The following is a 14,263-nucleotide window of genomic DNA, read 5'->3' as shown; positions in this document are numbered from 1 at the left end:
AAGTGAGTTCCTCATCAAAAATGCATTGTCGTGAGAACATTGGCTAACCCTCTTATTTCTTAATACCATTTTAGTGGTAATTGATGTTGCGACACGCAAATTAGCCACTTTCAATTGCACTCCCTCTCGAAGTCGCTCAACCATTAAATCTAAGAGACAATTCACCGCTTGACTTTCACCCCCTGACTTTTACCCCGCCCGAGAGTCACGAGCCAATTGGAAGTCGATGGGATTTTTTTCCCGGAGGGTTGATCACCTTCGATTAAGTGTCGCGCTGTATTTTTCTCAAACACAGAGATTTCACGTGAAATGGCCAAAAAATCGACAAGTGCTCTTGGAAAAGGTGTGAAAAAGAGCCTCTCAACAATGTACGCCGCGCGCCAGCAAAGCTACAAGACAATGGACAGAAAAGAGTCAATGGAATGTGTGGCTTTTATTTTCATTTTTAAAACTATGTTCTGGCATTTTGGAATTATGAAAAGGCAACACTTTCGCTTCGCCTCTGTTACGCTTCGTGAATTTGAAATCGAATTGCGAGGAGTTTTGGCCACTGGAAAAGCCAAACTCATGAGATTCTCTCAAAGTGCCCCGCAGCCATAATTTTCCCCGCCCCGCGACGAAAGCTCGTTGGCCAATGGCTCTTGGGAGTGAGTTTTCACGTGCATTTTCTCAGGGCAGACCGCCGATGGCTTTTCAATTGGTGGTGGCGCGCACCAGGAGTTGCGAAAAATCGCGGTATTGCTGAATTTAATGCGGTGAAAATGCAGCAGATTCGAGGCGCACTCGAAGTTACTTCATCCAGTGCGGGGTTTATGTAAAAGGCAACGCTCTAATTAATCTCGACTTGATATATTCTCTCTTTTTCCCGCCAACTTTTTGGCCACTCCGCGGGAATCATCATCTGTTTTGGGTCTTCTGGCCAAAGAGACCTCCAACGGCAATTCCCAACGCAACGGTCATTATGACAATGCGCTGGAGATTTATGGAGTGTCTCCGGCATATTGATGAGTCGCTGGATGCCATATTAACACTCTGTGCCTATTATTATTCAAATATTTAAATTCTTTTTTGCCGGCAGACGATTTTTATACACGAAAAACTTTCACTTCGCCAGACGTGCGATGCTGAAAATGAGCCTGCATGGCAGAATATCAGTTGCGGGTGTCTAAAGTCGCTTTTATGGATTATTAATTTTTTCTCTCTAAATGCCAGGAGAGGCAATTTTAAAATGCAGTTATCATAAAAATGTTGGTTGAGGAGTGACAAAATACAAGCGACAGAAATGGCAATAATTCCTAAATAATCTTCAGTGTCTTTAACATTCAGACATTATACACTGGCGCCAAGAAGAATAGCAACGGATAGGGAAAAACTGAGTAATAAAAGACAGTTTAATCTGCTTGATTTTTATTATAATTTTATATTCTATTTTATTGTGTTTTTCTGCATGTTTGTTCATCAGATTTTGTGTTGAACATCAAATAATATAAATGTTATATAATAATTATTTACTGAACTGAGACGGTGTAGATTTTCTGCTTAATCCAGTATTACAGTTATCATTATTGGCCTGATTAAAAGATATATGAGTCTTATGTGAGTCCTTGAATTAATGAAACGTGCAAAAGTTACTTTAAAGAGATAAACTCTCTTTCAAGAGTGATTTAGAAGGACAATTTTTTGGATATCTGACTAATAAAGTTTTGTAGTTGTAGGTTAAATCAATTCAATTTCTTACCTTCATATTAGATGCAGTTTTCTCTCCTTAATAGTAGTTAATTAAATGTACTAATCATTTTATGGAGGAATAAAAACAAATAAAAGTTTTATAAAACAGAAGACATAACCTTACTTCTCTATTTTATTGAATTTGGACTTGAAATTAGTGAAAATGATCTTTCAAATTTCAGAAAAAGTTCGGGATTGGCACTTATGGCCCTCAAATCATCTCAAGAAGTATCAGAAAGATGAAAATACAACTTTAAATTCACCCTAACCTAACATTCTGGGCAAACATAACATTCTAAGATTTACTTAATTATTTAAATTTCTTAAAATTCTGAACAGTATTACATATGCCACGCGAAAGTGGGCTTATTTCAGTTGTGTTTACTGTGTGAAGTGAAATAAATTTTGCACTTGGCGGAATATTTCTTACTTTTCACCCTTCCTCAGCACTCTAATCGCCCAATTGGATGCATAGTTAATTTAGCATTTCTGGCAGCAATTATGACCTGTGCGACAATGGGTGAAAAGGGAAATTTTGGGTGATACCTTGTCTCATTGTTGGCTCTCGGCGTCGTGATCTTCACGGTCACAGCAAGAATGCAAAAGACGCAGAGATGCTCGTAAGTCGATGCCAATCTCGGCGACAGAGATGGAAAATCACCTATTTTTGGCGCCGCGATGCACGAGAAAACCTACTTTCCTATACTCACCGTGTGTGCGCTTGTGTGCGGGAAAAGTGGGACTGAAAAGGGAAGTGGGAAAGTTTTTTCCTCAAAGTCACTTGTCATTTTTTTCTCTCACTTTATTTTTGCAAATCAGTTTTCTCTCTTAAAATGTACACTTCATACAATGCTTCGCATTCCTTAAAAAATAACAGAACATTCTCGCGCTTCGCATCTTATAAAAGAAAAAAAAGTCATAACTTTATATAAATCAAGATTTTCTCGCAGTAGTGAAGAAAATTCCTAATGGTAACTTAACCGTCGTGAAAATATCATTCGCCAACTCCTAATTTTAGCAGGTCTCCTCATTACTTAAATAAAATTGGATTTCTCCACAATGATCGTGGAAATATTGCAGCCCAGAAGGAGGGAGGATTTGAGGAACGGTTTGTTTTTTTTTTGTTTTTAAAGGAAATAAATTACAAAAATTAATATACTATATTAACACGTTTTTTTTTCTCATTTACAGCAGCAAAACACCTCTTCGATAAATGCAACCGATTTGTTTATAATTAAAAAGAAAAGAAACATTTGCTATATTACTCGATAAACCTTAGATATTGTCTTAGTTCTTTCTGGTTTTTTGTTTTCTTGTGTTGTATTGCAGCTTTTCAAGCACTTGTAGCACTCTGTGATGAAGGGTGTGAAAACCTCGGTTTGTACCCGTGTTGCGTTGGTAACTTTAGTGCCCAGGGGAAGAATGTTAATTAACTTTAGAGTTTTAAATTATTAATGCATCGTATCACTGACATTTTCCCCTGATTTTCATCTTCACAAATATTTTTCCTGTGCAGATTTTCAAAGAGGATGTAAAATGTACAGAAAAGGGCTCTAAATTAGACAGGTTTAGCATCATCACATTCTCTCATTCTTTTTTCATACCTTACTTAAGGGTAACAAAATAGTAGAGTTTAGAGTTGCAATATAGTAGATTTTAGGGCAGTTTTTCTTCATGACCTCCTCTGAGAGCCTTTCAGCCACACAAAAAATAGGAGTTTTGATATAATTTAGTCTTAGTTTAGTAATAGATTTAAGTGTTTTTTTGTTGTATTTACAGTATAAATTTCACTATATACAGATACAAAGTTGGATTATATAAATTCTGTGTGGGCTTTTCTCGCTTTCGTTGCACAATTCAATCTAAGGTTAAGTATTTTTCTCCCTTAACATGGTCACAGGTTGCGGGCCTTAAACCTCCAACGCCGTGAAGCACTTCTATTTGGTACATTTTGTCATTATTGCGTGAAGAACAAAAAATAAAACAGAGGAGGGGAATAAATAGGTGAGGGATTATCTCGATGTGGGGGGTAAGTTAGGGGCGCGCGCGCACTTCTGGAGAGGCCACGAAGGTGCCTCCCAGCGGACTGACCATCTAAGGTTAGAGAAGTTTATATCAAAAGAAAAGTAGTATTGCTTCAAGTCTTACTATAAATAAACATAAGAGTTTGTATTGGGGGTGATTCTTGCGTTATCCTCATCATTAGTTTGTACAAAGTCGCTGTATTGAGCCTTAATCACTTAGTTGGGATGCGAGCGGGGTGGATTCGCCCCCGCGGGATTGAGGACAGTGTTGCGGATGGGGATGAAGAAGTCTGTGTGTCTCACCGAGCGCCGTCTCTTTGGCTCACATCCCGTGATCACTCATGTTCACCACGCTGAGCACGCTCCGGCAGATCTGGTTGATCTCTGGGTTGCTGTGGTTGATGAGGTGCATGTAGAGCTGCTTGTGCAGCTGGATCTCGTTGGTCATCTCCTCCAGGCGGCGGATGAGCACCTCCTTCTCCTTGATCAGCGTCTTCACTTTCTCCTCCACCTCGCGCGAGCGCACCTTGGCCTTCTCCCGGCTCTTCCTCACCGCGATATTGTTCCTCTCCCGCCGTCGCCGGTACTCATCCGTGCCCTTGTCCACATGCTTGTTGCTCTGCTTCCGGTGGCTCATCATCTGCTTGTGCTTGAGATTGGCCAGGTGCGCGGCCGAGGGCAGATGTGGCAGCGCCTGGTGGTGCAGCACCGTGGAGGGCGTGAGGGTGGTGAAGGTGTTCCCTGAGCCGTTGCTCGCGTAGTTGGGCGGCAGGTTGGGGTACACGGCGGCGCCATTGGCGCCATTCTGCACCGGGGCGGCGGGCATGAACTGCCCGTTGGCCAGCTGGCGTCGGTACTCAGCCGGATCCACGGGCTCCTCCTTGATACTCGTGGTGGCGTCGCTGCCCACGCTGCTGTTCTCGTCGCTCGAGTTGTTGGTGTAGGTCGCCCCCGAGTGCACGGGCTGGGGCATGTAGGCCAGCGTGGTGCGCGGGTAGCCTTGGGGCGCCTGCAGCCGCCCCTGCTGGATCTGCAGCGCCTTGGCGGCCGCATTGACGCCGTTGGGCGTGCCATTTGTCGGGCTAACCATCTCCGTGAAGATGCCCATGCTCTCCTGATCGCGGAACTGATCATCGATCAGGTGTTGCAGATCAAGGCTGATCTCCTGCGATGTCAGCTCCTCCAGGTCACTCTGTGAGTACTGCTGCAGCATGTGCTTCTGCAGGATGCTGCCGTTAGTCTGCTGCTGCTGCAGCTGCTGTTGCTGCTGCTGCTTCACCATGTTGTGGTTGATGTTGGATGTGTTGTTGTTGGTCACCGTCGCGTTGCTCGCCATTGTGATCTTCTTCACTTCAATCTGAATGGGCTGAGAACTATCATACATCTGTGGCGATTCCATATCGAAGGCACAACGTCATATTACGGGTCAGTTGGACCCCGAATTAAATGTCCTTTTGCCTCCTCGCTCACTCTCTATTGCACAAGTCACTCAATTGCACACACACAGTTCCTTATCTCTTGGGCCTCCTCGCAAAATGTCTGAAATTGCACTGATTTTCTTTCTTCGAAATATTTATATATCTTTTCGAAAGTTGTTATCACTTGACACAGCACTTCCTTTGTCACTTGTCTATAATCCAGAAATAATCCATCGGCTTCCCCACAGGACACCCCAAATCCTCACGATGTGCCCTCGCGCTACACTCTCCTGCGACTGAAGTCTTGGATCTATGATGCAACTGGTTATATACAACCAGTCACCACACTATCCCAATGCAATGTTGCCCCACGTAAAAGCTCGCGCGTCCCAGAAACGCGTCTTGGCGGTTGAAAGGCTGAGCACTGACTGAATTTACGATGTGCGCCACTTTGGGCCCCGCCACTCATTCACATGCACTCACTGCCACCAACACACGCGCGCCCTCATCAATGGGAGTGTGTGACGTTGTCAGCTGCGCGCGCACGACGTCACTTTCACTACAAGCGCACATCGCGGCCAGCAAACATGTGCGGGTGGGACAGAGAGAGGGAGAAAGTTGGCGGAAATCCTGTGGTCCTTCCTCAGTCAGAACCGCACGGAATTCTCGGGCTTTGCCATGTGTTAACACTACACTTACTGCCATTCTGCCAGCACTGTGACTCTTAACCCTTTCAGTATTGACTGATATTTCGTGTCAGAAGATCAAACTATAAGTTGCTTAGTTGTGATGTATTCTTGGCTGCTCCAATTTAGTCACAGTATTATTTTATTCGGAAAATTACCGAAAAGTACCTTCATATTTGGTGTGAAACTTATGTTCTGTGACTTCTTGTTTTACCTGATCATTTAGGTTAAGTAAATATAAAGTGATCTTTTTGAACATTTTTTACTGATCAAACAGCTAAAATATTGGACAAATCATTTTTCTCAATCTTTTTGTTAATGCTTGAGCAGCTTTTACTTAAGCTAAGTCCAACAGATGTTCTTGAAAGCTTTCTCAAAAGATTGCTCCAAATCTGACTTACTTACTTTTTAGTATTTCCTGTGATCAGTACTAAGAATGAGATCATGTTTTATCAAGAGTAATGGCCATTTCCTACGCCATAACAGTATAGCTTCTTAATGACTTGTTTTCACTGCGTGATGTTATGCAATATCAAGATAGACAGATTAAATTTCTTTAGTACAACTCCTGCCTAATCTCCTTTCAATCCACCTTGCACGAGAAGGCGCAATGCAAATCAATGGAGAGCAGCTGAATTTGGTGAGGTATGGGCCAAGAGTCACGGTGAATAAGGTAAAAAGTGAGACAGCGTAAATAGAACAGAAATGGTTGAATTTCACTTTCATTATCAGCCATGCAGAGCGAGAGAAAACATTTGACGACTTGGTGGGAATGTTTTGAGTCAAAATTTCGGCGTTTTTCCAAAGCCAATCTCACGCACAATGGGAAGGCAATTAATCCGCGGCGCATGTTACATAATGTGCGCAAAATTCGACCAGCCAAGAGGGTGGGGAAGGAGTGTGAGTGCGCGCGGAGTATATTCGAAAAATGGGGCCTGACAAGGGCCGCGCGCGCAGTCGTGAAGTACTTTTGGAAAATATATAGTGGAATTAATCCACAACGATAGTTGACCCATTTTTCCAACTGCACACATACACACACAACCAGTCGAAACACTTGGAGTCTATAAAAATTCTTTTTCGAGAGCCACTTACAACTTACAATTTAATACAATTTATTTCACTAAATGACTTTTATTAATTCTCAATGGGAAGGCGCAAGAGAGCATTGTCAAGTGCTGAGAAAGCCCTTCATTTGCCCAGGAACTCTCTTTCTCTCTGTCTCTCTCTCTCTCTCTCTCTGGAGAGCCTCTGAAGCTTTCCCTGCGATGGAAAACTGGGGCTTTGTAAGCCCAGCAATTCTGTCAAAAATATTTTCTGCGCCACAAATGCTGAGGCAGAGGAAAAAAGTCGTGATGGTGGAAGTGGAAGAAAAAAGCCGAGCAGAAATGTAGGTCATCATTTTGGCTTGTGTCTCACAGGCCCTTTGAGAGCATCTCGCGTGGCATTATTTTTGGCTCAATATGGAACATCCAACGCGTCGCTCAGCCAGAGAAAAGTTAATCTAATTAACTTCTTTCAAGTCAGCTTCTGCGTCTTTTCGTGGGATCGCGTGTTTTTTTTCTGGCTCAGGAAATACACCAAGCAAGTGTGAGATGTGAAAACAGCGCGCATTTGAAATTTTGTATGTGGTTTTTTGGCCGCGCACAGAGAAAATGCAGGATAAATTTGAGCGCATATTTCAACTCCCGGATTCACGACAAAATCCGCCACTTAGCCTTCGACAGGGTGAAATTTGCCGGTAATCCGGGAGAAAATCACTTTCCCTCTCACGAGACTCTCGCTTTGGTCACCTGAGCCGGGAAGAGCCATCCCGAGTCACGAGATTTCACTCACCTGACGATTGGCGGCCAAAAATAGCCTCTGGCATTGCCAAACCAGTTCACACTTGAAATAATTGGCAAATTGGTGGCGGTTTTTTGTGGGATCAAAGATAAGATATGGAAAGTGTTTGTTTTGTCCGCGACAAATTCGCATTTTTCGCGCATGTCGCCCAGCAGGAGTGCCTCTTGGACGTCACTGAACCGGTGTGAGTCAGTGAATTTGGCTGTTTTCACCGCACATTTGGATGCTTATCACACAATAATGACGCTAAATTGGAGCGAGATAGGCATCTCAACAGCCATCATTGGCAAATACTGTTCAATTCAGGGGATTTATAGCCAATTTTCTACGTCATACCGCAGATAAATCCACCGCGTGATGGCAAAAACATATGAATTCTCAGAAGAAGTTTTGGTGACGGGGCAAACAGTAAGACAATAACGCCACACAATTCGATTACATTGTCACCTTTTGGCAAATGAGGACATCTGAAAAGTAGCAAACGAAATGGAAAATTGCCGCGTTCAGAGCATTTTTGCTGAGAAACTCCCAACATTTCACCTCATTTCACTGCGATAGTGTTTTTCCCTCCAAAACGCTACTCACTAGCACAAATGCAGCGGCGAATAGCACGATCGGAGCGCCAACTGCGCGCTGGTAGAGTTGATGAGGCAAGATGTTAAGAGGGTGACTCAGTGGGAAAGTTCCACTTTATCACGCGGATTTATGGGCTTAAGACGTAATAATTATTGGCCGAGATAAAGGGAAAATTCCTCATGATTGACGCACGAGCGCCCACTGTGGACAAATAGTGTACTGACATTTTGTGATGAAATTTCGTTGAACTTTGGAATCATTAGGGTTTTACTTTGGTGCACTGATTAACCCTCTTAATGTATTTCTTTATGTTTATTTTTAGCTCTTCTACTGAGAATCAATGAACTCGAGCATTTCACCATCAACAGACGCAGCAAAACACGGAGAAATGCCTTTGATTCTTATCATATCTCCGTTTATAAATAGAAAAGCAATAAAGACTAATAAAATATTGAATAAATTTCCAGAAATCGCACTGATAAGTTGAGTCTCAACATACAAAGGATAGATCATATGTCCCACTCTTTTATGGTATTTACTTCTCTCTCTCCCTCTCTTTCTCTCTTATGTATACACTTTTTGAGAAGGCTAAATCAGCACAATTTATCTCTCACGGTTTCTCTGCGCTCTCGGAATCTCTCTCTGTTTACCAACAGGGTAACTCAGTATTGTTGCGAGAAGATTTTCATAGAATTGATGAACATTTTTCAATCCACTGCTACAACCACAATTCTTCACGCATTCTAATGATCTTATGCAATTCGGAAAAGTCTTTAAATTCTCTAAAAGTCTCTTGAAGACGACAAAATTGTATGATCAACGGAAGAGGTGATATTGAGACACTTTAGACAGTCCTATAGGCGGAGCATCGAAGTGGGCGTGGCTTAGAAAATGTGAATTTTTCCATTTCGACACATGCTTTTCAGCACACCCTGTACTTTTTTGAACACAAAAGAGAGGGAGAGACACCGTGAGAATAGACCAAATGGGAGACAGTCTAAAACACTTGGAAGCATGCTTTTCAGTGTGTTTTGCGTCGGTCGCGAAGGAGCAACAAGTTGTGCGTTTTCCGTCTCTCTCGACCTCTCAATCGAGGCCTCACAGCATCTCTGCAAGTCCATGAACTCAGGCCCATTCATCGTGCCAGAAACACAGCAGAGTTGAGGGCCTTTCAGCCAAAAGCCAAGGCTTAACCCTTTCCGCGAAGTGATTCTCCAGTGATGAGATAGTGAGTGAGAGTTTTTGCGCCTTTCTAATCATGTTAACTGAGCGATGATTGATGTATGGTGTCGGAGAAAAGAGTCTCATAAGCTCTCAAGTGATAATTTTGAGTCCAAAGTTGCTTCCTCAATCATCTCAGGCGGACTTCATGCACACATCGGCAAACTTTGGCGCAGTGTGGCGATTGTGTACCCAGTGACATAACCCAGATAAGCCCTTTCCCGCCACAATTTTCAGCACACTTTCCGTACAACTCCCCGCATTTCAGCTCATTAATGAACCTCAATTGCTCCTCGATGGACTCGTGACGCTATCATAAAGTGTTTTGCATTGCAAAGCAGACTGGCGTAGACCTTTTTTTTACACTATTTCGACTCGGTATACTTTGTCATGTTTGCGCGCCGCGAAGCTTTGTTTGCCGACAATGAGGTTTTTCCGTGTTCAAGGCAAATCACAGATGGATGGTTAACAAGCGAAGAAGATATTCTTGGCCTGAAAAGAAGTTTGCAATCTTTCTTTTGGATAAGATCACTTGCTTTAGAGGACGATGTAAAAGGGAAATTAAATGCCAAGCGTGAAGTGACTCCGTTATTAAGAGTTTTTCTCCGTATTCATTAAGACTAGCTTAATGTTTTTTTTTCGTTTCATGAACACACTGTTGCTCTTCACTATTTGCCAATCGCTATTATGACACTCTTGAGCACTTCTTAGATTGGTAACATGGTTGAGGTGATAACGCAACTCAGTGATAAGCAGAAGGCCGTGACGATCGGCGTGATCCTGGCCGTGACTGTGACAATTTCCCTCCTCGTGGGCGGCAATCTCATCGTTCAGGGCATTATTTTCCTGCTTGGATGGTTTCTGTTCTCTGGAAATCGCCCACAAGCGCTCTATGTCACTGCAAAGACGCTTCCCAGGGACATGACGTGAGTGATAAGCACAAATCTCCTGAAAAATCAATGATTGATGTCGTTGCATTTCAGAGTCCTTGTGCGATATGTGAAGCTGAACTACTACCTGAAGCGCTGGGACATGGCCGGATGGACTGTGGGTCATGTTTTCCAGAGCGTGGTTCGTCGGCATCCCGACAAAGTCGCCCTGCAGATTGACGACCACGTGATGACATTCCAGGATGTGGAGAATCTCAGCAATCAAGTGGCCAACTACTTCTTCTCCCTAGGCTTCCATCGAGGCGACACGATTGCGCTGCTCATGGAGAACAAGCCTGAGTACGGATGCATGTGGCTCGGCCTGTCCAAGATCGGCGTCGTGACAGCCCTGATAAACACAAATCTGCGGAAAGACGTGCTTCTGCACTCCATCAGAGTGGCCGAAGCCAAGGCGGTAATCGTCGGGACGGAATTGATGGATGGTGAGAGAAATTCGACTCTAGGCCATGATTTAACTATGATAATCTCACAGAAACTGGCCGGAAGTACACTTTGTGATGGCGCTTCCGTTTTCCAGAAGAGATATTCACCACTCATTCAACTATACCTATAATTACTCTTAAAATTTAGATTCTTAGCGAAAATTCAAGCGAAAACTCATAAATTAGCGTATAATTTATATCAAAAGTCATATTGCAACTCATGCAGATTCGATGAACATCAATAATGGAAACTATAACGATTCTTAATTGAATATGCAATACATACCGTACAATTTACATACTTAGTTACTCTCTATGCGCTTCTAATTACTCTTATGTGTTAGATTGATTTTACTTGACTTCAACTGAACCAGGAGTAAATTAATGCGAGATTTTATGTAAACGCGTTATCAGTCAAGGACGATTTTACTCTTGAAAATGAAAGCTTAATTAAATCTTTCAAGGTGATTTGTTATAATTGTCAGAAATGGCTTACTTTTAGGGTTTTGGTCGAAAGAAATGCAAATTAAGGAGATTTAGCTGAAAAAGTTCTTCACAGAGAGCGTATTCTGTCTTTTGCAGCAATTGAGGAGATCAGGAGCGAGGAGGACATGGCAAAGCTCCCCATCTATCAGCATCACGATCCAGTGCAGACGCGCCAAGAGTTGCCCCAGCGAAGAGGCACAATAGGGCTCACGGACGCCCTGCGCGCCGCCTCGCCGGAACCGCCGACTGAGGAGATGGACAAGGGCAAGGTGGCCGACCGGATGGTGTACATCTACACCTCGGGCACCACGGGTCTGCCCAAAGCCGCCGTGATCACGAACATCCGCTACATGTTCTTCGTGCTGGGCTGCGGCTTCATGGTGGGCGTGCGCCGGGACGACGTCATCTACAACCCGCTGCCGCTGTACCACACCGCCGGCGGCATGGTGGGCCTGGGCACGGTGTTCCTCCTCGGCACCACGACCGTCCTGCGGAAGCGCTTCTCGGCCTCCAACTTCTGGACGGACTGCATCAAGCACAAGGCCACTGTAAGTCGCCAATCATCCAATTGGCCGAGTTCAAGTTCATGAAACGTGACTTAATTAACTCTCAGGCCGCTCAGTACATCGGAGAGATCTGCCGATATCTCCTGTCCGTGCCAGACAAGCCCCACGATACGGCCCACACTGTGCGTTTGATGTTCGGAAATGGACTCCGACCGCAAATCTGGCCGCAATTCGTGGCCAGATTCAACATCCAAGACATCGGAGAGGTTTACGGATCCACGGAGGGAAACTCCAATCTGGGTATGAGTCAATCAAGTGTGCAAAGAAGCGTTAATGGCATTTCTGTGGTCTCCTTGCAGCCAATATTGACAATAAGGTGGGCGCAGTTGGATTTGTGCCAATTTATGCGGAATTCCTGTATCCAGTGACCCTTATTAAGTGCAATGAAGACACAGGAGAACCTCTGAGGGATGCCAATGGATGCTGCACGAAGTGTAAACCAGGAGAAGCGGGCATTTTCCTGGGGAAAATTACAAGAAAGGCACCGGCAAGGGCTTTCGGAGGATACGCAGACAAGGTATAGCAAAAAAATTGACTTTAGCGCCATTAGTGGTTGTTTGAGAAACTTTAAATGTTAGGAAAAATGCACAGTTGTGATATAAATTTGTCTTTTTCTAGCAACTATTCACCAAAAAAGGTGAAACGGTGTGTTTTAAGTAGTTTTTACCTCATTTTTGCATGAATATTTCACCTATTCGTAAGATTTTTGACAGAATGTATTCTTTGAATTTTGCAGAAAGCCTCCGAGAAGAAAATCCTGAGGGATGTTTTCCGCAAGGGCGACGCTTACTTCAATTCGGGCGATATCCTAGTCCAGGACATCTTTGGCTACTTCTACTTCAGAGACCGCACTGGAGACACGTTCAGGTGGCGCGGGGAGAATGTGGCCACGTCGGAAGTGGAGGCGGTCATCAGCAATATTGTAGGTCTGCACGATTGCGTGGTTTACGGCGTAGAGATTCCGCACATCGAAGGCCGCGCCGGCATGGCGGCTATTGTAGATCCGCAGCGGGAGATCAGCGTGGAGAACTTGTCGAATGGCGTGCGAGGATGCTTGCCGGCCTACGCCAGACCGCTCTTCATTCGCCTGATGGACGAGCTGCCCATGACGGGTACATTCAAGATGAAGAAGCTGGGTCTGCAGCTCGAGGGCTACGATCTGGCCAAGGTGTCGGATCCCCTCTACTACTTGCACTCAGACGGAGTCTACAGACCCTTCACCAGCGACGATCAGGAGAAGATCCTGAGTGGGAGTGCTAGGCTGTGACGTATGTCGATTTTATTGTTTTTTTACTGTGTGAGCAACTGTTATCAAAATATAGGAGTGCGATTGAGGAATTACGGCATTCTCCCCGAATTTCCCCTTAAATTTGCTGGGCAGAGCACAAATTCAATTTTCGCGCAGTGCCTGCGACTGATGGAAACGGGAGGAAATTCAATGTGCACAAGAAGGGAAGTTAATATCCTTTTTTGTCACAAACACACCGAGCTGCGTCTGAGAGTTGATTTTTGCGTGCGGAAGAGACAAGATTGAGGGAAAACCGCACACGAGTGCTTTGATGGCGCTCCTTTAGACATCCTTTTGACGTCTCCTCATTGAAGATTTCTCGCCAAAAACCCAGGAAGAGCGATGTGGAGTGTCTTTGGCTTTCCATTAAAATACTTCCTGCTGCAGGATGCAATGCAGCGGAAAAGGATACAAAAAGGATTTGGAAGATGCGACATTTCACGGAAGCGCATATGATGGGTGGCGGATGAGTTGTGCAAACAGGAAGAGGTGAATCCTGCATGGGAACTCGTCAAGCTGTCGGACACGGCGAATGGATCGAAGCAGTGTGGGAATCGTCAGTCCTTGCCAGAGGGAGAGCGCGCGTGTTTGCGGAAAAATTCAAGTGAAAACTTCTCCCCGGGACTTTCCTGGGAACGCTACGGGCGCCTCTAATTGCGCGATAGACGGCTTTTCCAAGGAAAAATCGGACGTTCCCACGCTGGCGTCTCGGCGCCGCTAAATATTATACGAGATTGCGTGTGTCACTGGATTCCTGGCGATTATTTATTCAGTGGCTCTGAATGATGGGAGGGGCTCTAATTTTAGGCGTTCGCCGTGCAAGGAATGAGAATCCCTTCTAAGAACTCAGGGTTAAGACACTTTGAACTGTTACCACGGAAGTGGTTTCAGGAAGAGCAAGATTACAGGACACTTATACTGCTTATTAAATGAATAATTTATTATTTATTCCTGCTTTTATGCAGAATGTTTACTGACTGCAATGACTAATAATTATTTGTCTTTTATGTGTGTTTGTACTTCCACATGATTTCTCTAAGACATTATTGATTA

At 44.2% G+C, this 14,263-nt stretch overlaps 2 protein-coding genes across 2 annotated transcripts; one reads left to right on the top strand and one right to left on the bottom strand.

The window, feature by feature from the left end:
- Window positions 1–2,441: 2,441 nt before the first annotated feature.
- On the bottom strand, window positions 2,442–5,594 carry LOC132255477 (CCAAT/enhancer-binding protein). Its single transcript, XM_059751534.1, has one exon. It carries the CDS (start codon window positions 5,149–5,151, stop codon window positions 4,075–4,077), a length of 1,077 nt encoding a protein of 358 aa, XP_059607517.1. The 5' UTR covers window positions 5,152–5,594; the 3' UTR covers window positions 2,442–4,074.
- Window positions 5,595–9,305: 3,711 nt separating this feature from the next.
- LOC132256467 (long-chain fatty acid transport protein 1) lies at window positions 9,306–13,429 on the top strand. The gene is made up of 7 exons (XM_059752899.1): window positions 9,306–9,505; window positions 10,210–10,424; window positions 10,482–10,870; window positions 11,453–11,904; window positions 11,970–12,162; window positions 12,222–12,439; window positions 12,659–13,429. The coding sequence occupies exons 2-7, from the start codon at window positions 10,219–10,221 to the stop codon at window positions 13,187–13,189; spliced, it is 1,989 nt and encodes a 662-aa protein (XP_059608882.1). The 5' UTR covers window positions 9,306–9,505; window positions 10,210–10,218; the 3' UTR covers window positions 13,190–13,429.
- Window positions 13,430–14,263: the final 834 nt, after the last annotated feature.

The sequence above is a fragment of the Phlebotomus argentipes genome, unplaced genomic scaffold, assembly GCF_947086385.1.
Source record: "Phlebotomus argentipes unplaced genomic scaffold, Phlebotomus argentipes genome assembly contig_5, whole genome shotgun sequence".
Classification (NCBI taxonomy): Eukaryota; Metazoa; Arthropoda; class Insecta; order Diptera; family Psychodidae; genus Phlebotomus; species Phlebotomus argentipes.
This window is presented reverse-complemented; position numbering and strand designations above follow the sequence as displayed.